The 25,029-nt window shown below is 39.0% G+C and overlaps 1 protein-coding gene across 1 annotated transcript; it reads left to right on the top strand.

The window, feature by feature from the left end:
* The first annotated feature begins 1,144 nt into the window (after window positions 1-1,144).
* RAB12 (RAB12, member RAS oncogene family) lies at window positions 1,145-25,029 on the top strand. The gene is made up of 6 exons (XM_069004456.1): window positions 1,145-1,559; window positions 13,047-13,107; window positions 20,825-20,963; window positions 21,485-21,574; window positions 22,518-22,622; window positions 22,903-25,029. Exons 1-6 carry the CDS (start codon window positions 1,316-1,318, stop codon window positions 23,014-23,016), a joined length of 753 nt encoding a protein of 250 aa, XP_068860557.1. The 5' UTR covers window positions 1,145-1,315; the 3' UTR covers window positions 23,017-25,029.

The following is a 25,029-nucleotide window of genomic DNA, read 5'->3' as shown; positions in this document are numbered from 1 at the left end:
CTTCTAAACAAGGCCATTCTATGATTCTGCACCCTTTGCCGTCAGTTGCATCTGAAAAATCGGCATTCTCTGAACTCTAGGTCCTCAGAGCTTGGAGAGATAGAAATTTCGTTAAAAACTACAATGAGCAACACTCATCCCAATCATTTTTCCCTCACACGATTTATTATTCCCTCACACTCTTTATCCTCTACAGCCATATTTTTATTTGCTTGGAATTTGAACAACTGAGCTGGCACAGAAGGTTGTTATGAAAAGGTCAGTGCCCAAGAGTGAGCAGGTACCAGGTTCAGAGATTTGACAGTGAAATCCATCCCTGGATGACCCCAAATGCATGTGTGCTACCAGATACAGGGCATCTGCCCAGGGCTGGGGTCTGCTTCACTACTTGAGGGTAAATTTAAGTGGGACAAAATTAGACAATCACAAAATCAAGAATCGCAGAACAGGTCATGTAGGTAGGGACCACAGTGAGTCATCTGGTTCAACCTCCCTGCCCAAGCAGGGTCATCCCAGAGCACATTGCACAGGGTTGTGTCCAGAAGGCTCCTGAATAACTCCAGTGAGAGAGACCTGACATGTCTCTGGGCAACCTGTTCCAGTGCACGGTCACTGCACAGTGAAAAAGTTCTTCCTCATGTTCGGATGGAACTTTCTGTGCATCAGCTTCCTCCGTTGCCTCTTGTCCTATTTCTCGGCACCACGAAGAAGAGCCTGATCTTCTTGTCACCCCCTCCCTAGATATTTATATACACCCTCTCAGTCGTCTCTTCTCGAGGCTAAACAAGTCCAACTCCCTCAGCCTTTCCTCCTAAGAGCAATGCTCCAATCCCTCAACCATCCTCGTTGCCTCTCCGCTGGAGACCCGGCCGCCCCGGCAGAGGCAGGTCCCACTGGGAGCTCGAAGCAAGACCTGGCTGCGCAGCGACAGAGCGCACCGCGATTCACCCCAGGAAGGGCTGGGGCAATGCTGAACCCCCGGGCCACACTCCCCACGCCGGTCCCGGGGCGCCCAGCGGCGCGGCCGGGGCGGGGCAGGACGAGCGGGCGCTCCCGCCCCCGGCACTGCGGCGCGGCCCGGCCGCGGCTCCGGCGCGGCAGAGGGCGCTGCGCGGGCGGGCGCGGGCCTGGGCGCGCCGCTCGCGGCGGCGGCGGCGCAGTTCCCGTTCCTGTGGCTGTTCCCGTTCCCCTCGGGCAGGGCCGGGCGGCGGCCGCGTCTCGTCCTCGCTGCCCCCTCCTCCCCCTGCCTCGCAGTGGTCGGCGCCGGTGGCGGGGAGGGCGGGGAGGGAGCGCGGCGCCGCCGCATGCGTCGCTGATGGAGCCGGGCTCGGGGCTGCCGCAGCGCAGGGCGGGGGGCGGCGGGCTGGACCTCGGGGCGGGTTCGGCGGCGGGGTCGCCGGCGCTCTCGGGGGGACAGTCCCGCCGCAGGAAGCAGCCGCCGCGCCCGGCCGACTTCAAGCTGCAGGTGATCATCATCGGGTCGCGGGGGGTGGGCAAGACCAGCCTTATGGAGCGATTCACCGACGACACCTTCTGCGAGGCCTGCAAGTCCACCGTGGGTAAGGGAGCGCGTCCCGTCCCGTCCCGTCCCGTCCCGGGGGAGGGGGCGCTCCTCCCCCCTGTGCTCTCGGGGCCCGGCCGTGGGAACGCGGGGCTCGGTGCGGCGGCCGCCCTTCCCCAGCCCCTGTCCCGCCTCTCCCCTAAGTGCGGGCCCGCTCTCCGCGTGCCAGGCATTCCCTCCCAGACCCTTCGCTCCTCCGGGGCGCGCGGTGGTCCCCGTCCCCTTCCCGCCCAGGCCAGCGGGATTGGGTCTCCCCGGGCGGGTTCCTCGGCCGTGGGAAGCTCAGGGGCTTCACAGCTCTTCTTTGAAGGATCGTGGATGTCCTAGTTACCTTTGGGAGTTCTGAGAAGCTGCTGGCTGTCCTGTTTCAGCCTTGCTAACGGCAAACAATTTAAACAAAAAATTAGGCATGGTTGGTAAAGCAGGTTTTTGTGCTTAAATCTTAGATGTTGCGTGTAAGGAGACAGAAGTATTTCAGGAGTTGAAAAGTTGCAGTGTGTACTCTTCCAGTGTATTCTACTACTCTTCCAGACGGCAGTCACATTAACTCCAGATGGCTGCTATGGCTTCATGAAGAACCCCCTGTGATGTTAGATCCGAGGTTAATGTTTTGTTTCTTGAGAACACTGCGTGTTTGGCTCTTCATGCAACTAACTAGAGAGCAAGCTTCTAGTTCTGTAGTGTGCTGTCTTATTCATGGTTTAGTCATCTGTGCGAGTCTTGGAGGTAATTTAATGCCTACTGTCTTTTAATACACGAGTGTGTAAAGGGAGGAAAACAAGCTAGTTAGCCTGCGTTGTTATTAGAGTCCTATCCTTGGAGTTGAACTCTTGAGTATTGCAGCAAGGTGGTTGTTAAAGTCTGTGTCACTGGAAAATATGTATGCTTAACTTAATTGTAGCTTGGAATGTGAGGAAGTTTATAGCATCTGATGAAAAGTGATTGTAGTGCCTTTTGGAAGCTGAGTTAGTACTATCCAAAACAGTCTTCCAATAAGAAAATAATGCACAGTTACTAATACTTTTGTTTTAATATGTGTTTTTTCGGTTATTTAATTCTTTCCTAGGCTAAGAATCCAGATATGGTAGTGCAGAGTAGCACTGTTATGTTGATAATTTTTTTGATTTGAAGTTGGCAACTTAACCTTGGAGAAGTGAGAAAGACAGTGATAGCATATCAGAGGCATTAATGCTCAAGGGATGTGTTGTAATGAAGAAATGCTGATGGCTTCTCTAGATGAGCAGATTAGTTAAATTTATAGTACAACTGAAGTACAACTAATAGAGGAATGCATTCTTTATACATTCTCCTGGTCTAGACATTGTTTTTAACTCTCCCGCATCTTGTTTAGGTTGACCCACATTAAGGGTTGCTTCAAGTCTGGGCTGCTCTCTGTAACTGGGGTTAGTTTCCTGCTGTGAATCTTGGGAAATGAGAGGAGGTGGTCTAGACCCCGGTCCAGACTTCCAGGCTGGTGCCTTTTGAACAAAACTGATTTCCTAAATAACTGAGACAGTGATTTAAGTAGAAAAGCTTCCTTATTTTAGAGAAAAAACAGGAAATAAGTAGTGATACGCTCCTAGACAGAAGGTTACATAATTTTGTTGTACAAATTGTGCCAACATAAAGGAGCATAGAGAAATCAACTTGTGCCAAAATACATGTAGAAGGACTCAATAGTAATGGCATTCTTTCAAGGTCCTCAGACTAAACTTGAGAACTGTTGAGATTCCCCCAGATCTTTTGAATGCTAAATGAAAGAGCTTTTCATAGTCAGCTCATAGTCTGCTTTTTTTTGCACTATAAACTAAGAAAAAGTAACCTCTGCTATTTACATTTCATATAGATTGAAAATAACCCACACTCCAAAACAACCTGAGTTCAGCCTCTAATACACAGTTGAAATCCTAAAGCTCTTCCTTTGTCACCACTTAACTGCAGTGGTTTTCAAGAATTGCAAGTGGAGAATGTGTTTTGAAACATCAGTGAAAACCCTGTGACTGATCCAATTTCAGAGGAAGTTATGTAAACTGAATATATATATTGAGATTTAATTTGAAAAGGCTATGTAACCAACCAAAAAACTGCATGTTCTTTTATGTACCTTATATTAGCAAAGCTGTATTTAAAATGGAATGCTGGAACACATATTTCCTTACCTTGGTATTAATGGTCTCAACCTTACTTTCATGCTTTTATACTAAACCTGTGGATGTGTAGGACAAAGAGAACAACATTTAGCACCTTAAGCTTTTGTATGAAAGCAGAGGCTACTCAGAGGACTTCCTCCAACAGTGAAAGAATTGCAAATGTCCAAAGACCTTTTCTGTCTCCTGTCCCTAAGTGCTGATAATAATGCCGTGTCATTGAAAAGTGGAGTGTTTCTGCAGAAAAGGGAAGGTGTGGATTCAATTAAGAAAGATACAGTATTTAAATGCTAATTTAAGAAGACTACATTGCCAGATTGGTAAAGAAAATTCTGTAATAAAAACACATCAACATGTCTTCAGTCTCAGCTCAGATATGGAACTTCTTTGAAAGTGTTCAAAAATAGCTTGGCAGATTTCAGCACATTATTCATAACGGTACACAATGTGCTGTTGATCTAAAATTCTTTTGATGTATTTATTTTGGGCATGAAATTAGTTGCATGGAATATTGTGTCTCCTTAAATCTGCTATTTACATAGCACTGAGAATACCCAGTATGCTCAAATATTTACTGATTTTTGAAAAATGTAAAAATTACTCTCTCCATGCCAGTGTTAAATCCACTGTCTTTCTGTAATGGAATGATAACTTGTTCAAGGCTAATACTGGCATATTAGCTGTGTCAACAAATATAAATCTACACTTTTAAAGTAAAATTTGATCTCCATTTATTATTTGTTGCCTCACCCCATGCACCTGCATTATTCACACAGGAGCAGAATCCAAAGCTATCACTTGAAGGTTTTCCAGAGTTGACAAATAAAAAAAATATGCCAAATATGGTGTGGAAAAGGATGATCTTTCCACAGGTAGTAGATACTCACTGCTCCGTTTGTAAGAAGATTCAAGGATGGGGGTGAAGAAAAAGTGTTTGCCTCTGCTTCTTCCCTGACTAGTTCTTGTCCTAAAAGATATCCTAATTCACATCTCCATAGTGGTGATGTTAAATATATATATATCTATATCTTATTGGTGCTATCTTGCCCTCTTTTTCATCAGAGTCCCTTTATGTAATATTCAATGGACTCTTCTCTTCCCAGCGTCTGTCCAGCTACTGCTCAGTCTCATGGTTGTATGTCCTACCTAATCCACCAAATCTTAGTTCATTCTTGGTGTCTCTGCTGTTTTTCTTCCATGACAGATCTACAGAATTCTGTACTCAGCAGTATTTCCTGTCGATCTAATTTTGCCACAGATTATTATTACACTTCTCTCTGGGTTTTATTCTCTGAACCTGAGGTTCCTGCTCTCCCAAACCTGAGGCCCTGTACTGACTCACCTCTCAGGATGCTGATTGTCCTGGTCCCTCAAATCAAGTTGAGCTCCTCAGCTTTTCTTTTACATGCTGGCTCAGTATGTAAAGTCTCTTGAGACTAGTCTTGTCTTTCAGCTCTTTTTCACCAGGTCTAAAATCATCCCAGGAAAGAGGCCTTGCCCTTGATAATGCTGGTGCAGTTCATGTGCCTTGTGCATTGCTGGCTCTTTTAGCAGCTGTTCATAGGAAACCAAAGTATCACTTGTAGTAAACACTAAAGCTTCCTTCTGTCCTCATTTACAAGCAAAATAATAGGTGGAGTTTGTAATGGGAAGGTTTGTTGTGGGTCAGGATGGGAATTTAGTGACCTGTGATCTGTGCTGGGCTAACAGCAGCCTGGGGGATCCAGATCAGTGGCATGTAAATGCACTGTGGTGCAAGACTCCTTCGACTTCACAGAAATGCTCTTTGACCTTGTTTCACCTTCATGTGAAATGATATGTAAGTCGGAAACTCCTGAGATTTACAGAGGTCCATAGCTTTTTCCTTCCAAGTGGTATTTTTCCTATTAATTTTTTTAAAATACCCATGTCCTTGCAAAATTCCTAGTGCAGAAAACAATAGTGAAAACTTTAGCTTTGTATTTTATCAGAATACTCTTAAGTAAGGCAATTTCTGTCTTCAGTATATAGATATTTATATGTGATGTACAAATATACACATATATATCTTTCTATATGTATGTATACATATGCTTGGGGTTTCTGTCACAATTCAAACCTGTCTTCATTCTCTTTATCCCTAAAAAATGTGGGCTAACAGCGTAAGTGTTCAGTTTCATTCCCATAAGCTTGTCACATAACATAATTATTTTCACTTAAAAGTATCAGACTACTCATTTTCAAAGTACCTGCCATTTTTCAGAACTGCCCTTTAAGTTGCTCCTCAATCTTTTTAGTTATCAGTATTCATTCTTACCAGCACTGTAAACATAGTTATGTGGCTTACTAATAATTTGGATTTTTTTTTCAGTAAATCAAAATTATGGCTTAAAAATAAATTTATTAATTAGATGTGATCTGAGATGAAGAACAATCTATATAAAATTTTCAGAAAATCGTCCTGAGTGAACCAGAAGAACGTTTCTCTCTTTGATACACTTGTGTGCCTGTGGACTCTCTGACAAGTATAATTCATTTTAATTTTTCTTTCAAAATTTTTCGCCCTTCAATAAGATGGCACTGAAAGCTTACTTGGTGTGGGGGGAGGGGAGAAAGAGTAGAAATAGATTTTTCTTAGTTTACCACATCGTGACAAAGTAACATGTTCTTACTTTAATCAAGAAACAGCTCTAAACACAAGGTGAGAAATTTCTGCTGTTGTATAAATAAAAGGAAGTTTTGATGAGGGATAAGTATTTCTTTGAGAATTGACTGTTCTTACTTTCGTGTATCCAGGGTGTTAATACAGCTGGTTTTATGTGTTGGCTTTTTGACTAGTGCAGAATGGTGTAAATAAACCGTACCAATACCTTATTAATGATGCTACTGTAGTTTCTTGCCAAACTATAAACAGAGAAGAGCAGGAGGCTGGAAACTCACAGAGAAAAACAGTTCTGTCTTCCACGAGACCTTAAGATAATCAGTGAGCATGGATGAACCTCCTTGTTTGTCTTTGGCAGTGCAAATTATGACAGAAGCCTGTGTCCCCTGGAAGCTGCCTTTTACCTTTAGGAGCAGTGTAGTCACTTGTAATAGACAACATAGAGACTCCAGCAAGTGAAAACACCTGGCCAGTCATTGTTTGCCTCAGATGTGTCAACTAAGTATATTTTACAGCATTTAGTATAGTCAGCAATGGTTTGCTATGCATAATCATTTGAATCCTCATAAGTGAACAAAACTGTAATTTAAAGCAGGAAAATGTAGGTAGATAATACAAATTATTAGGGTTTAGGAACAGGGTTTTGTGAAGGTACGGGGTTTTTAATTAACAAGAGGTTACAAGGTAGAGTAAATTTGAAGTTGACTTTGTTTTTTTCATTTATAAACTAGATGTTAACTTCAGCTGATAGAAATATTCGGGCACTGGATTATATCAACACTACAGGAGTGTCAGAGAGCCTTGTAGCACCTAGTCAGGACATATATGAGAATACGCAAGTAAAACAACAGGCAGAGTGAAGAGGCCACTTGAATGGTGTCAAATGGGGAGCTTGGTTTGCAAGGAGAGTTGGAATGCAGCTGTCAGACTCAGTCTCTGCTGTGAACAGCTGAGCGTGTCAGTAGCAAAGAAAAAGAAGAAAATAGGGCCATATGATTCTCCGGGACTTCTGGAAGTTGGGTAGCAACACTTCTACAGCTTATTTCTGCTGATATCCCAAGGAGAGGGAAACTTGATACTCAAAACAAAATGCTAATTTCAGTCTGATTTTGAAATAGGTTCTGCCTTCTAAATAGTGTTGCTCGTGAAATAACCTTTCTTTTTCCATTCCATTTTCCTTTCATGTCAGGTAGTTGCAGACCAGTAGCTCAGTGTGTTTTTCTGTTTTATAATCAGAAGTTTGAAAAGAAGTCTTGTTCATGAAACCACAGAGAAACACTTCTTCCAATTTCTTCTTCCACCTCATTCTGTTCACCAACATTTTGGTGCATGCTTTGAACTTAGTATCCTAAATAGTGTCAAAAGCCTACATTTTCTGAAAGGCCTTATGATTTTACTGTTCACAAGAATGTAAAGAAATTACAATTTTCTCCATTCTCACTGAATTGGGAAGTACCAAGCATCTGAAATGTTTAGAAGACGTGTATTGAAAAAAATCACTTGACAGTACACCTTCAAAATCTACTCACTGCATGTATATTATACAGAAGAAAAATACTTGGTATCTGTTTCATTCTAGTCTGTAGCACAGTTGCCAGTTGAGGTATGGGTGCACTTTTATTTTAGGCGAGCAGTCTCAAATGTCTGCATGTTAAATCATTCTAGAATTACATGTTTGAAGCTCTATGGACAATGTACTTTACCTGCCTCTAAAATAATCCCCACACAGGCTTATATCTGACTTAGCACTAAATGATTCCAAATCTCTTCTTTAAAATTTTTTAATTTATAACATGCAGTTTGAAAGAGGCATTTTCACTTTGGTGTGTTTTAAAAACTAACTGCTTGCCCTAGAGCTTCAGTTAAAATAAGACAAAATGGGTTTGGGCTTTTTTTCCTGGGAACAGTTTCTATAACCTTTTCCTGTCCTCCCTATGTACCTGTTGTTGTGGATTGCTTTCCCCCCCCCTCACTCAAGATGATAGTAATCAGAAGGCATGCTCTTGAGCATCTTTTCATTGACTTTGGCAGTTTTGGGATAGGTGTAAGTATTGTATTGTTTGAGTTACAGACCAGGACTAATAAAGATGGTTATTACGTCAAAACTCATGTGACCTCAGTTATTGAATGTAGCATAAGTGAGAAAAATTTTTGCATTATGCTGTCAGATGTCCAAATTAAATAACCTGTCATAGTCTTCAAATTATATGTCTGTTTTGATGGCTAATTGGTATATGACCTCTGAATTTTTAAACTGATTGTGTTTCTTTAAGCACGGTCTGATTATCTTTCACTGATTGAATTACTTTGATGCAAATCACTAATAGGCCTCTGAAAACTGAATCCATTGGAATTGATTTTAGTTGGAGGGGTTTTTTTGTGCTCTATTTGCATTTGTTTTCCCAGCTCTTCCATTAACTTTGTTACCAGGAAATCTTGTCCACTGAAAGGTCACTCTGTGTGCATTAAGCAAAACTGTTTCCACTTTCTTTTTCTGTCTCTTATGAAAAGAAATTAAATACTGCAAACTTAAACACAAAATGCATAGTAAGAAGTTTTTTTGCTATTTTATTTCTAAACAAATACTTTTAGCTTTAAAAAGAAACGCTGCACCCAGTTGTATTTCAGTTTGTGCTTTAGTAGATAACTTCTAGTTCCTGTTTGGGGTGAGAAATTAACCTATTGTAGTCAGTTCTGGGCTAGGTTTCATTTTTATAGGATTTCAGTCTTGAGTTTGAAACAGTTTCAAGTTTGGTTCATTGACAAGAGATGTCATCCTCAGTGACTTGCCCTTACCTAGAACTTCTATTTGGAGTCTCTGTTCTCTTTCTTTTAAAGCTGTTTAGTTTTGAAAAGAGTGCAGATGGGTTCTTTGGCTGTGTGTTTAATATACTTTTAAACCCTTCTATCCTAGTAGCCCTTTGTTTTTCCTGGAGGAGGCAGGCATAGCTTCAGTTGAGTGCATGTTGTAATATATGTTCTTTGCACAAAGTATATTTTTCATCCAAAGTTCATGTGCTACTAAGAACAACCATATATATATGGTTATAATGTATATATAAAATGTTGCAAATCCTTTACTTATGTGATACACACCACGTTAGTGGTGCTGTCCTTAATGCCTTATTTGACATATATGTAGGCTGTGGGGAGAGAAGAGTTGCTCCTTTGCAGTTTTAAGTTGTAGAGCAAGCTCAATCAGTATACCTTCAAATGCTTAAATAAGTGCAAAATCAGAAACCCAAACCAGAGGCTGAGATCTGTATTTTCATGCATTTTTCATTAGTTCTTGTAAGATGTTTGTTTGGACTCCTGAAAAAGGCCTTTCCAGCAAAAAATGAGGGTCAAAATGTGACATCCAAAACACATACTATTTTAATTTATAAAAAGAGAGATGGTGATTTGGATTTACTTGTTGTCTGAGTGTAATAAATCTGGAAAATTATTGATTGCCTGTTTTCCGTGCCAGCCTGATACATAGAGACAAGGCTGGCTTTTTAATGGGAGGGGAGATTGCAATAAGCCTTTTGGTTCCCCTTACATCACTGTGACCTGGCAAGTGGCACACTTCAGTATGGTCATAAGCACATGCACTTGTCAGATTTCCTGGCATGTATATATTTCCTTATTCACTGACAATAAATTAGCCAGCAGGCCTTCAAATGCAAGCTAGGTAGCATGCAAACCACTGATAGTTTGCTGGTGTTGTAGCAGCTAAAGAGAGCTTTTTAAAATCACTTCTTTTTATAAGATATGTTCTTCAGATTTAATGGAGTTGTCAAGAGTAATTGTTGATTCTTCTATTTTATTGAACTATATATAAAACCATGCTGGAGTAATTGTATGGATAGCAAAACTTTTCATTTAGGTATTTCCATTAACATATGTCAAGCTAAATAGTTTCTTTCATTGACCTTTTTCTTAATTCAATGCAATATTTGAAATTGAAGTGGAAAACAAATTATTGTGTTGTTGTTTTAATTGAATTACTAATTTGTATGTAAACTCAAAGCACTGGCTTTGGCAGTCTATGGTGAAACATGCTAATGAAACCTGACAGGCTTAGGAATTTGTTTCTTCGTGTGCAAAAGGAAAGCTGCCTGATTTTTTCCTTCAGTATTGGCAGACATGATGCTTTTGGTATTGTGTTGATGCTTGCAGAGCATTACTAATTATAAAAAGTAGTTGAGCAACCTCTGCACAGTTCTGGCATTCTGTCTGACTTAAGTATTAAATGATTCAAACAATTCTGTAGAAGATTGTCTGCTTTTCCAAAACTGTTACTTGTATGTGTTGTTCCTTGCAAAATTTCACAGTAGGGAAATATTTCATGGTATAACTTTAAGATGATTTACAGAAAGATCTGCCTTTAAAATAAGAATGCTGTTGACATATTATTTATTTTGAAACCATCTCTTTAATATGTAGGCTTTTTTTCTACTTCATTTTATTCATATATTGTGCCTTCCAGTCCCAGGAAGTCCCAAGTTGAAAATGTGGTTTACTACAACAGTTGAATTTTCTCTCCATAGTTCATTATTTTTCATTTTTAAAAATATAGCAAAGGCTTTTTGTTTCTTGGTTTGTGTAAGACAGCAGTGTGTAAACCACCTTCATAAAAATAAAAATATTTCGGTTTTGTAGTTATTGAAACACTCATGAAATCCCTGTGGGGGTTTTAACACTCACCTTGGGATCAGAGATGGTTTAGACTTTTTTAATATCAGATAAATGGCAAATCATATAATATGTTATGCATGACAGAATGGCAGGATTGGGAATTGGGATTGAGATGTCTGGGCAGTTATATTCAAACTTCCTTGAGGACAGAAGAGATTTGAGGCAAGCAATTACAGTTAATTAAGTAAAGTTACTATCTTGTAGACAAGGTTGTGACTATTAAGACAATTGCATTTTATATTTTAAATGCATTTATATAGAGAAAAGGTGTATAACAGTAGGAATGGATGTGTTTCTTTAAAAATATACCATTATTAGAATAGAATTACAAGAGTTCTCGCACACTTTGGATACTAGAACATAGCTGGGTCATTTCTCTTCTGCTTCTGCACTAGCAGACAGCTGCTTTTCAGAAGTGTACAAAAAGATTTCTTGAAGTTAGGATTAATAAATTCTTTGAAATTTTAATCATTCTAGTATTTTTGTCAATTTGCATATGAATACTTGAAAATTGCCATTAAAATTTTAGACTGTTTAGTACAAATCAGTTTAACAGTTTCACTCCTGGGGTTTGAATGAGATACCTGTTGATAAGTGAAGTACAGGCATCTATGTCTTGAATAGCTCTCCAAGAATTGGTGATTAAGTGTGCTAGACACTGTTACAGACATGGAGAATGAGAACAAATGTCATGGTGTGATGACAATTAGTTTTATCAATACACATGAGAATGAAGGTCAGTGATCCTTTCATTTATTTAATCTGACTGAACAATGTCCACCTGCTCTGCAAACTAAAAGTATGGACATAATGGCCAAGTTCAGCCCCGTCTGTCAAAATTCAATCTCATTTCTTAATATTAGCAGGGACATCAGATTTTTACCACGGGTAGTCTTTGGGAAAATGTGTAGTTTTTGTTTGAGAAAATAAAAACCGTTTTTCCTCTTCAGTTTCATCCCTGTTCTTAGTTTACAATTGCATGTGAAATAGCAAAAGTGTTTCCAACACATTATGCTTCTATTGCTTGAGTGTATGGGTCTGAACCGTGTTCTCATGTCTTTTTATTTCTCCCTTTTTGATTTAGCACTGTTAGGAGGGATGATGTTTAGAAGGAAGAACTGAAACAAAAATCTTCATACAAATGTATCCTAAAATGAACAGGTTCACAATCTACAAATCTATGATATTCTAGGACATTTATTCCCTGAAATATTTTTGCAGTTAAGGTGGTAATCTTTTGTGTCTAAGTATTGTTTGACCACAGTATGTCTTGTGTTGGTGGCCAGCATTATTTTTTTAATAGAAGTTAAAATCTTTCTGTATAACAAAGTCTTTGTGGTTCTGTCTTTGATATTTAGCGTGCATTCAAAATGTGACTGGAGTTTTGAGGTGGCGAATAAAAATACCATACAGGTATAAAATAAATTTTAAAAGTCAAATACCCTCTTTGAATATAAGAAGTTTGCTAATAAATATTTGTAGGAGTTAACAATGACAGTGCTGACAAACTTCTTTATAAACCAACCTCAAGTCCAGCACTTCTGCTGCAGCACTTTACAGATGCTAAGCATCCATCCTGGAAGCCAGACCTGTATTGTTCCTGCTTCACAAACAGCAAAATTGACGTGGAGGGATTGGTTTTGCTCCATGCCTCCAGGGCATCTGTGCCAGTTGGAAGTAGAACAGGCTTATCCTTGACAGTCAAGGTGAACAGGAGAGGAACAGTCGTACTGTGCCTGTTGTTTTACTGTTGTGTTGGGTTTACCTGCTGCTGGAAATTTTGCATGAAGTGGAAGGTTTATGTTGTGATGTTGCCAAATTGGATGGCTCATAGGCTGTATAGTGGTTGTCAAATCCCCATGATGTTCCTGAGTTGACCCATAGTGGTGCAAACCCTTCTGCTTGTTCAGACTGTTACAAGTTGATCTAAAATAAAAAGTATCAAAAAATAATAATGACACCCTCATTACTTTTGCTTCTTATTCCTCCTTTTCTGTTTACTGTATTTTATTTATAGGTGTTGATTTTAAAATCAAAACAGTAGAGCTAAGAGGAAAGAAAATTAGATTACAAATCTGGTAAGTAAAACAAACATGCAACCAGCAGTATGTTTTAATTTTTATGTTCTAGCATGAATTAATATGCTTGTCTAATACTACTATTAACTGTTATAAGCTGGTTTAGCTCTTACCCTGTTACTTCTCTTCTCCATCCCCACAAGACTTAAACAAAACCAAATAGCTCTTAGATTTTTGTGAGGGTAAAGGAGGAGAAGGAGAGATAAAGTTAGAAGTAGGGCATGAATGTAATTACTGAAATATTAATGCATCACAGAGGCCTCGAGCCCCTTTTCCTGGAAGAATGACATCACCTACACAAGAAATAGGAGTTCTACAAACAACAAAAGTTGACTGTGTTAAATAGACATTAGAGAAAGTGCATTTTGTTTTCTTTGTTTTTCTGGACTGATTAAAACTGACCTTCATTGTAACAGCAATCATAAAGCAACTGTGAAGTATTTTCTAATCTGTTTTTCTAAAACTTGGTATAGGTAGTGCTGTTTCTTTGACGCTGTTTTTAAATAACTTCAAAGTGAAGGGCATTCAAGACTTAAGTAAATCATATCCACTCTAAACAGCATGGAAAAATAAAGCAATTTCATGCAAATAAGACTGTACCTTTACTGGTACTGATGTCCTACTACAGGAAGTTCAATGTCTGAGCTAAACTCTTCCTTTCTGGAGTAGGCTATGTGTTTTCTGGTAATGGTTCTCCATGTTAGTGATAAATACAATTTTTGTTGTTTAGAAATTATTGAGCTTAACAGCTCCTTTGTTTTGCAGAGCAGTACAATACATAAACATAATTATGAGAGAATAAACCAGCTATGTTCTATACATTAATCTTATATACTACTGTGTAGAAGCTTAGCTTTGGTTTATTAACAGTGTGTGATGCATAATTGGCATTGTAGTTAAACTGTTTAAACTGCTAACAATCCATGGGGGGGGGAAGCTCTAAATTTTCTTTTTATTACACTTTTGGGATTTTCTGGTAGTTTTTTGTTCTTTACTACATAGATGCAGTGAATTCAGTTTACTAACTCCTCTTGGCAGGTCACCATCAATTCTGTCTGTCACACCATGTGTCTGTCTTGCTTCCCTCTGAGTTAACTGCTGCTTCATCTTTGGTCTCATCAGTCACCTAACACTTGAATGTTAGTGGCATGTCTTCATTCATCTGTCCCTGTTTGGAAACCTATGACCACAAGACTGGCAGTTGAGCCAGCAATTGTTAGCCAGGGTCTGCTGAAGCTGACAGAGGTAACAAAAATTTCTGATGTGGAGATGCTAATGTATGCTTAATATGCATTTGTACTGTGAAATGTGCTAAGCTTATAAAAACAATTCTCATGTTGAATAAATATATTCTAGGAATTAAGTTTTTTGGAAAAGAGATGTTTAAACCATTATTTTCCACATATTGAGAATATGCTAGTAGGATATAGGAAACTTCAAAAATTAAGTTTAAAAGTTCATAGGTTGCTAAGATGAGATAATAATGCCTGTGGGAAACCCTACTAAAATGGCAAGGAAAACACAATGTAAAGAGATAATATTTTAAAATATGATAAAATTCATGAACATGACATCCTGCTCCTAAGTGTCACTTTGTCTCCAACAGTGGCTGTTAAAATGTTGTTGTTATACTTAATCTTTAAAACTGCCTTGGCATACTTCCAGTTTTTCAGAAACGCAATTAGATAAGCACGACTTTTGCTAATGAATTCTGAACTGTGTTGTGTATGTTGTTGGGCCTACCTATAAACTCTTATTATCACAGAATCATTTAGGTTTAAAAAGACCCTTACGATCAATGAGTCCAACCATTAACCCAGTGCTGCCAAGTCCCCCCCTAGACACTGTCCCCAAGGGTCATGTCTGTTAAGGTGATTCAACCACTGCCCTGGGCAGCCTGTTTCAATGCTTGACAATCCTTTTGGTGAAGAGATTTTTTTCCTAGTAGCTAATCTAAACCTCCCCTAGTGGAACTTGGGGCTGTTTCCTGTTGTCCTGTCCCTTGTTACTCGTGAGAAGAGGCCGACCCCCACCTGGCTAAAGCCTCCTTTCAGGCAGTTGTAGAGAGTGACAAGGTCTCCCCTGAGCCTTCTCCTCTCCAGGCTAAACAACTGCAGCTCCCTCAGCTCCTTATTGTACCTCCAGTGGTTAGAGTGAAGAGGAAAGCAGTCTACCAAGTCAAACACTTGGAAGTTTAGGAATGCAGAGTTCAGTTGCATGGCTAAGTCAGTCTCTTTTCATGCCTACACAGTGACAGAATTTCAGTTGCCTCATACTTCTGGTAGTCTTATGTACATTGAATGCAGTAACTTTACTACAAGAAAACTATTTTATTCAGTGAACAGATAATTTCTGAAGTTACGCTTATCTGTTTTCTTAAAATTACTAAAGGTACATTTCAATGCATGCAATTTTGCTTATTTTTTTTTAGTAATCTGGTGATTCTACTTCAAGAGTGAAACAAGAAGAGGTTTTTTTAAAGTTTCACTTTGGTATTTTTATGGTCACTTGACCTGTCTCTCCCCTGACTGCTATCAGCAGAGTGTTTTCCACAAAGCTCTACCACTTGAGTTTATCAAAAGATGCATTAAAACAGTACTGTGTTGAATATTTCAAGCAATTAGGTGTGCAAGATGTCCTTTTGAAAGCAGCTTTCACACCTGCTGCTGTTAGGAGAGTAGAATACAAAAGGGCTTATCTCCTGTGTTCCTTTCATAATTGGCAACTGTGCCCTGAGGATCACGGAGGTGTCTGCTCTGACCTCTAGCTTCCTATCTGGTCCCTGCTTCCCTTATTTCCCCAACTTCCAGTTTGGAAACAACCTTCTACTTCTCAGATTGTGTAATGATAGAGCTTCACTGAAAACATGAGAGTAGTATCCACCTGTTGTGTGCCATGTGGAGCAGTTAGTAGTGCCCCTTGGGTTGCCAGAAGTGGTAGGATACAGTAAATCAGCTTCTGCCTTGCAGTTCTAGGCTGACACAAGCTCCTGTGTCCTGTGAGAAGTAATGCCTGCATGCAGCTCAAGCCATAAGGTAGAGTAACCAGAACTACTGGATAGTGTAAGTGTCCAGGTAAATCCAAGCATCTGTGAATCAGTGCTTCAAAGCTGGAAAACTGGATCAAATAATAAGAACCCCTCACTGATGCTTTGAAGCAGGACAGGCAGGTGCCTGACTGTGCCCTCTCACCTGAGTAATCTGGGCAGTCACTGACACAAGCAGCTGACATGGTCACTTCCAGCTTCCCCTCTGAAAGGAAGGACCTGGTTGTGGGAAGCAGTTATGCCCTGCCACTGAGCCCAGTTCCTCACTGGGGAGCCAAGGGAGCTCTCTGATGCCTCTACAGGTTTAATGCCTAAGGTAGTCAGCAACCTGGGAGCAAAACAAGCTTGCTTTGTTTCTGAAGATGTTTCAAACCAGTGCATTCTCGTAAAAAGTTCACATTCTGCCTGCTGGGTTTTCTAAGAGACAGTTGTCTTGGAAAATCACTGTCCTAGAATATATAAGAATGTAGTTTCTTTGGTTCAGTACCTCTGAAATAAATTATTTCTATAATAAAAGATGTTAAATATATTTGTGGTTTATGGGAGGAAAAAAATCTGTTTGACAGGTAGAATTAACCTCTAAAACTACTTTAAAGTGTTTCTAAAAATATTGCATGTAGATTCCATAAAAGCTTGGAGCATGTGAAAGGGTTAAATTAGTGTTAAATTTTTATGTAAGTTTCAAAATATTTTCACTTCTATTGCTACTTCACCACTCATAAAACATTAACTGGAGAGCCAAGAGACAGTTTTGAGTCTGTCCATATGTTTGTTTCAACTGGTTTAGATAGACACAGGGAACATTTATGTAAAAGAGAAATTATCCAAACCAATTTTAATTAAGATTAAGTGTATTTGTATTGTGTTTTATACAGTGCCATAGAACATGACAAGTCAACACTTGAAAATGGGCTTTGTGTGGAATTTTTTTATTTGCTTTTGTTTGGTGTTATGTATGTTTGTATTTTTGGAGTGATGTCTAGTTTCTGTTTTGGAAGCAAAAAACAGTCAAGCAGTTGGATTCTGTAATTGCAGATTATAGCTGCCGAGGAGTCACTGCATGTTTCTGATTACAAATTAGAAAGACCAATGCTTTTCATTTAGAAAACTTTATTGGAAAAAAAAAATCAACAGAAGAAAACTGCTTTTAGTATTTAAAAAAAAAAGTAGTCTGATTAGATTTTTTTTCAGTTATGCCAAGTCATTGTTTAGGTTGTATTAATTTATTATTTGAATTTCTGGAGTTTAATTTAATTGGAACTAAATTGAACTGACTTATGCTGTTGTGTTGATTCTGACCAGAGCAAATAAAGCACTTAGTATCGCTCATGAAAGTCATGAAGTTACGTACTGTTAGCCTGGTTAAGTAGTGGTCATCTCTTCTTCCAGCTTTCCACTAGTGCTTCAGTAGCTATCCTTACTAAGTTACTCCAGCTGCAGGAGGGTAATACATCCACAAAAATAATATAGCGAGAATAATTGCTCCAGCCCTGCACGTGAGAAGAAGGCATTTGAAATTGGATATGCTTTTAATGTTAGCTCTGCATTAGGGGTTGTCATTTTTTCCTCAACACTGGAAGAATTTGCTGCACATTTTCATGAAAAATATGATAGCAGCTGGTAGAAGATGAGATTTTCCATGCTAAAGATCAACTTGATACTCTTTTCAAACTGTAGTTTACTTAGGTAGCCTGGGGTTGCATTCTAAACTTACTTACTGCAGAAATAGTGTTCCAACTTTCACCTTACAGTTTGAAGACTAATACAATGTAAAGGTAATGTTAGAGACAGCAAATTCAGCTTATTTTCTTCCACTTTTCAAAGGAAATAAGGGTTAGAATATCACGCTCTCAATCAGAAACTTGCTGACTGGTTTCATTTCCACCTGCTGCAGCAGGAGAGGTGAAGTGTGGGGCAGTCAGTGACTTCAAGCAAGGTGAAGAAAGCCTAATCCACTGTAATTGGCGTGATTCAGGTGGCAGTCAATGGTCATCTAGCCATTTATTATAGGTAGTGGGCAGCCAGGCTGTCCATGGGTGTTTTAAACTGGCCACAGCATGTGGTGTGTCCCAAATAGCCAGCAAGCCAGACTGCAGGTTGTGAGACATTTGGGTGAAGGACCTACACTAGTGGGAACCCAGGGTGCAGCAAGCCTAGGAATGCTATAAACTTTTAAAGAGCCTGAGGGTGTTGTGGAGAAAGGAGAAGCCGATAGTACCAGGTGGACTTGGAGATAGAGCACTCAGCAGGCATGGGGAAATGTGGGATTGGAGATAGCTGGAGTGGGAGAGTTGTGTAATGTTGCATAGTTCTCTTTGTGGCCTACTTATCCAGTGCACTGATGACTGGCTTCAGGGAGTGTAGTTGAATATCTGTGTGTTTGTTTCCCCTCTGTGTTTATAATTTATGAACTTACTGATCTGGTACCCTGTGATGGAGTTCCTGAAAGTCCTTAGCACTCACCTGAAGGCACAGACAGATGACTCTGAAATACCCCCTTTATATCTGTGTTCCACTAGGGGCACAGAAAAGAGGGAAAAGACCGGCCAGCAAAACAAACAGACAAAACCAAGAAGCAACTTTTCCCATTGCTCTGAGCAAAGATAGAATTGGTGTATTCTCCCACCTGAGGTATGCCCTTCCACCTGCCATGCAGTTACATGTGCTCAGAATGATGGAGCTAAATCCCATCCCCAGTACACTTGATCAGTAGGCTGGATTAGCAGCAGATGACAGGGGCTGCTCTGCGAGGTCATAATTCTGAGCGTTCTGTTCATAAGGACTAGAGCAATGTTATCCATATGTGGAAAATCAACGGTTCATACTAAAATTTTTAAATTTTTAATGGACTGAACATCCAAAGGACTTTCCAAAAAATGAATCTGACCATAATAAAGAAGTAATAGAAAAGAATGTAGAGTTATGTGATCTGAGTAATATATATATATAATTTCAGCTGCCAGAACTTGTATTGCTTTAGAAAAAATGCCTCATTAGTGATAAGAAAGCAACCAATTAACCATCTAAAGCTGGTCTGCAATATTACTGATGCTTGACCTTATTGAAACAGGCTACCTGTTTTCATCTTCTGTAGGGTCCCAGAGGTTTGTATGAATGTAATTCTAAAGTTCTGAAAACGGGATTTGAATAGAAATAAAGCAAAAATGGATGCAATAGGAATTTGTTCTCTTCTGCCCCATGTTGCAGTGTCATTGGCTTGCAGTGAAGTCATTATTTTCCTGCAGGCTATGAAGCAGAGGTTCCAAATCTTTTTCCAGTGGACACTGCTTTACTTTATAAAAATCACTAGCAGATATTTGTTGCTATCAAGTACACTTGTGGCAATTTCAGGGGAAAGTTAAGTACTTCACTTTGAAACTCGCTTTCTTGAAATTCCTAAAAATTGTATGAAGAGTTAGGTTTGTGGTAGTTTATTCTGCTGCTTGTTGTGCATAGACCTTAAAGGGATTAAATCTTCAGGACAATGAATGTGGCATTTTGTGAACATGACTTTTTTTTTTTTTGGTAACAAGTGTTTCAGGTCTCCATTGTTAATCTCATTCCCAAGTTCATTCTCCTCCTTTTGTCTAAAATGTGACTGTTGAAAAGGATTCATTTTGAATTTTTGAGTCGCAACACGCATGCACACAATTTTCCTCCTTCCCCTTTTAATTTTGATCCATTTTTTGACTTGTTCTAACAGAGAAATTTCAAAATTACCCATTGACTTTGGAGGCTGAACTCAAGCAGCAAATGCTTGATCACTTTGGAGCACCATATAACTTACTTTCCAGTTGAGATGCCAGTCACATTTTAAGACTTAGGATATGCACTAGCTATTTTTTTAGTATAACTGCCAAAAATCTTCCCTAGGCAGGCTTGATGATGTGATTAAAAGCAGTTCAAAAGCTTCCATGGTTCAGTAAAAAATAACCCTTCTGTCTCATCTACTTTGGAACAGAAGCCATAGCTAGTATGGGTGACTTAGTGTCATGGCTGGAAAATAGCCTCCAGTGTGAATGTCTGAAATACCTACAGTGCTGACAGTGAGCACGGAAATGTTACTTGCACACCTCAGATAAGTAGATGTAAGTGTGAAAGTCAGGTACCTACTTGCAAAAGTTTTACCACTTAGTGATTGCTCACTCTTTTCATTCACTTCTGTGCCAGTCGGTTCTGCAGTAGTTTTAGAACCGTGGCTGTATTGCTGTGGTTGATCCAGAAAGAGTCTGAAAGCTCAAATCAAAATTATCAGTGCATTGCTCATTTTATAGTTGGGTGTCTGGATGTGTTTGATAAGCATGTATCCATTAATTTTTTCAGGGCTGTTAAAAAACCAAACCAAAAGACCACAAACAGCAAACCCCAATAACTCAGAACTGGTTTTATCTCCTGGTACATTTTCATTGGATAGGTTCATTCTCAGACACATACAGAAATGTTTGGTGGCCTTTCTTGGTGAAGTTAGTATGGGATAAAGTTTTAATGTGAAAACTTTTTATGATTGAAAGTACTGCTCCATTTTTTTTTCCTGACATTCACACATGTAGAAGGAAATGTAGTGTCTCTAATGAATGTGGGGGGGGGAGTATTATTAAAATGTAAACAAAGTTATTCTGTACTTTGCAAATTGGTGAAATATTTGTGCCACTGTTTGCTGCTGCTTCTTAGGGACACAGCAGGTCAGGAGAGATTCAACAGCATTACCTCAGCTTATTACAGAAGTGCCAAGGGAATTATTTTGGTGTATGATATCACCAAGAAGGAAACATTTGATGATTTACCAAAATGGATGAAAATGATTGATAAGGTATGCCTTAAGTATTTTATTTTTACATGCTTTTTTTAACAAGCGGGTTTTTTCCCTCAAAGAAATTTGCGTCATCAATTTAGGATTAATAAACTACTGTCAGCTAATTTTCAGTGATGTCTTTTATCCAGGATTTAACATTGATGTGTTTTTGTTGCAAAATGATTGTCCACTCCTGCTTTCTTGAACTAGAATTGTCCCAGTTAGAAGTGTCAGTGAAAATCTGTAACACTGCTCATTAACCTGTGCAGTGGGGGGAGGAGGGTTTGTTTCCTGTCTGTGAAATAAGGTCATTATGTTCATTCTTAGATAAACTAGAACAGCTAGTTCTCAAGTCACGTTTTAAAAATGGAATTTAAAAGCTGAAAATTTTTGAAACAATGCTGGGAAGAACATTTACCTATAAACTCTGTCAGTGTGACTCCTTATTTAGTAGAGGAATTTCCCTTTTTTTGTATTGTGTTTGTGTCACAAAATCTTACGTTTCTAGGTTTAGTTAATTAGAAATGTTTTAATTGCAGTATGCTTCAGAAGATGCAGAGCTTCTATTAGTTGGAAATAAACTGGACTGTGAAGTTGATCGAGAGATTACTCGGCAGCAGGGAGAGAAGGTAAGGACAGGTATAGAGGCAAAGCTGTTGTGGCATTGCTGCTGATGGTCCATGGCTGCCCTTGTTCAGACTTTTGGATGCAGGGAGTGTATTAAGAGTGGTGGTGGTGGTCTCTCAAAATCCATATGGTGTTTATTTGTATATAAAGTGCATTTATCTGTGTTCCTGCTGGAGTAGTGTGGTTTTGGTCTGAAGAAAGAGTAAGCTACAAGTTGGGTTACACTGTACAGTAGTGTAGGGGATCCTCCTTTTGGGCTCTGAAGGGGTAGTGAAGACTTGAATTACTAATGGAGATTTATCTCTATTCAGGAAATCTTTGTGGGCCTTCTTTCAGATGTTTGCTTCTCAGTACCATTTTTGGTCAGGCAACAGCCCTGCTTGATTATTTGGCTCACCTTTGCTTTCATGTTCCTTTTGTTCTCGTGCAACCCCAAAAGTGTTAAGGAACATGGCAAGAGTATATGTTTGTTGTAGTGTGATACTCAGCACCATCTTGGTCAGAACAATGTCAGTATGGGCATACACAAACATTTGGAAGTGAAGGCTAATTCTAGACTTTTGGAGTCAAGGCTAATTCTTGCATCTTTACTTCCCTTTTCTACATTTTGAATAATAAAGTTGAGATTAGCTGTTCTGGGTTCTTACTTTTTGGCAGTCTGCAGCAATATGTGTCAACTGAATACATGAATTTCTCAGATGTAAGTCTGAACAAATGCAGAATGCTTTTCCAATAAACTTACTTTAAGCAAAAATTAGCTATATGTTGCAATATTTGCTGTACCATGCAGATTCAGGATTATTAACTGAATTAGAGTACAGTCACAGATTTGGGGAAAGTTGTGTGTTTGGGACTTTTTTAAAGGTTTTATGAGGAGGCTATATTTGCTATCTGTTGCTGTTTGCACATATTTTCATTGAGTTATTTTATTTTCTCTCCCATCAGTTTGCACAGCAGATAACTGGGATGCGGTTCTGTGAAGCCAGCGCCAAGGATAATTTTAATGTGGATGAAATATTTCTAAAACTTGTTGATGACATTCTGAAAAAGGTAAAATACTCAGGTGGTAGTATTCCTCTGGTCACACAAGTGGTCAATGTTTAAATAATGACTGCACATGCTTGGGAGGACAGAGAGCAAGTACAGATTGTCAGGTGAAAATCTTGGATAACATATAGTGGGCATGATGCAGTCACAGACTGTTGACCACTGCATCTCACTAGTAAGATCTAAAAGATCCTGAAATTGAGGCATTGACTGTCAGTGAACTCTTGAAATGAGTTCTTTCTATGCAGATGACTGTTTACAGGTGATTTTTCTTTTCTTTAAGATGCCACTGGATGTTATAAGAAATGAGTTGTCCAACAGTATCCTGTCCCTGCAACCAGAGCCAGAAATCCCACCAGAACTGCCTCCCCCAAGGCCACATGTCCGTTGCTGTTGACTTGTTACTTCCTCCAGAGTGAAAAATAGGAGCAGGAGGGTAAAGGAAGTATCTGTACTACTCTGCACTACAATCATTTGGCAGTTTCTCGTTGCACTTTGTTATTCGAGTCAGAGCTACACACTAACTTGTAAATATGCAAATATGCAATCCTATGTAGGATTCAACTATAACATTTAATTATTACCCCTCTCCCTCACAATGATGTTTCATTCATTGCCCCAGTGTTATAAATACTGTACAGTTGGTGGGGGTTTGCCACACATCCAGTTGAGGAGGAGGAGAAATTAAATCTATACCTATTCTTGACATAAATGTTGTAATAGTTCTTTGTTATTATAAACAGGCAGGCAGAAGCTCTTCTGGTATGAAGATAAGTATATGGTGCTTTGCTAACTATTTTAAAGACAAATTTTTTAAAAACAGAGGACTTTATGTACAAAGCTTCCATAATCAGCATTATGTTTCCTTTTAATGTAGTGAAAACATTTTTGGCTGTAGCATCCTCTGCTGACTGGATTTATTGAAAAGCTAAGTTTAATTTTTGGCAGTCTTTTATTTATTTTGTTTAATGCTGCACCCTTTCTTTGTGTACCGAGACATCACACCTGGTGCAGATCTAAGATTGCACTTTGAAATAGCATATATAATTTTCTGCATAAACGTAAATTTGGTTACAAGAATCATTAAGTTTCAATAAAAGAATGGAGATATATTCAAGCTCTAAAGGAAGGTATAAAAAGCAATGCTGCTGTCCTAGACAAATTCTTGAAAAAAAAAAAAATTAAGATGATACATTTTCCTGTGTTAAGGAATATATATGTGTATTTTTGTCTGGACATCTGTAGGGTTGGGGGAAGGGAACCTAAGGTAAAATTATTTTCTTTCCTAATGGTGGAAATCATTCCCATCAAGCAAATACTGTGTTAGGATTTTGTCTGATAATGAACTTGTGAATTATATCTTTGGTATATCTTTTATTAAATGCACTGTTTAGTTTAGCTGTGGTAAATCAGTAGATACATATTTGAATAACTTGGTGTGTCCTGAATGTTGTGGTATTGAAAAACATTGTGGTCTTTCTAAACTAATGAAGTGCAAATAAAATTTTGTATTTATGAATGACAGTGGAACTGCACCTGTTATTAGAATGGCAAGTATCAAGTGATGGGTAAAAGGTAGAATCTGGAATGTGGAACAACACTTGTGTTAATTTTGTTATGATTTAATTTTCTGTTTAACAGTTCCTTTAGGTGTAGTTGGAAGAGCAGCAGACATTAGTTGTTCACCTTGATCACTGCTCTGTTGGGAGAGTGATGACCTGGCCCAGCTGATATCTTCAAATAGCATGTGACTGCTTGTCATGCTGTCTTAGCAGGTGGTCGCCAGACTATTAATTACACTGACAACACAAGTATGAACCAGTCTTTTTCACACTACAGCTTGTCTACTTTACATTCTCTGGTGCTGGAACCCATTTTGTCACTTTTGCCACTCTTCTAGCCTGAACTCTGGCACTGAACAGTAAGGTATACCACTGACTTTAACAGCTTCTCTCTGTTTTATGGGAGAAAAAAAGACACAACAAACTGTTAACACAAATGAAAAAAAAAAAAAAAAGCCCTTATTTCACTGAGTAAGCTCTGACATTCTGAATTCAATGCCATGCAGGCCTGTAGCACACCTGGATTTCTACTGACAAATTAAGGAAAGCATGGTTGATATTTGTGCTTATGTCTTCTGCCACCTTGTGCCTAAGCAGTTTGCTTTTTTACATAGTAAACTTACAGTTTACTATCCTATTGGTGAGATAAAATGGATTTCTAAAGCACTTCTAGGAGTTCAGATGATACTGTGGGCAATAGCAAGGAAGGGAAAATTATGGAAAGTGGATTTTAACTTGACAACCATTTTATTTCAGCTGATTTGTTTTTATTTGTACCTAGAAACTTGTGATTTTTTTTCCTGCAGTTTTTGAATTTAATAAAAATTAAGAAATTTGACTTAGATAAA

This window comes from Aphelocoma coerulescens, chromosome 2 (genome assembly GCF_041296385.1).
Source record: "Aphelocoma coerulescens isolate FSJ_1873_10779 chromosome 2, UR_Acoe_1.0, whole genome shotgun sequence".
NCBI classification, from domain to species: domain Eukaryota; kingdom Metazoa; phylum Chordata; class Aves; order Passeriformes; family Corvidae; genus Aphelocoma; species Aphelocoma coerulescens.
The sequence above is the reverse complement of the archived record's forward strand: the minus strand, read 5'-3'. Positions and strand labels throughout refer to the sequence as shown.

Coding starts and splice junctions, on each gene's coding strand:
- RAB12 (XM_069004456.1), top strand. CDS start 1,316: ATGGAGCCGGGCTCGGGGCTGCCGCAGCGCAGGGCGGGGGGCGGCGGG. Junction 20,964..21,484: donor GGATGAAAATGATTGATAAG/GTATGCCTTAAG, acceptor TTTTAATTGCAG/TATGCTTCAGAAGATGCAGA. Junction 21,575..22,517: donor CTCGGCAGCAGGGAGAGAAG/GTAAGGACAGGT, acceptor CTCTCCCATCAG/TTTGCACAGCAGATAACTGG.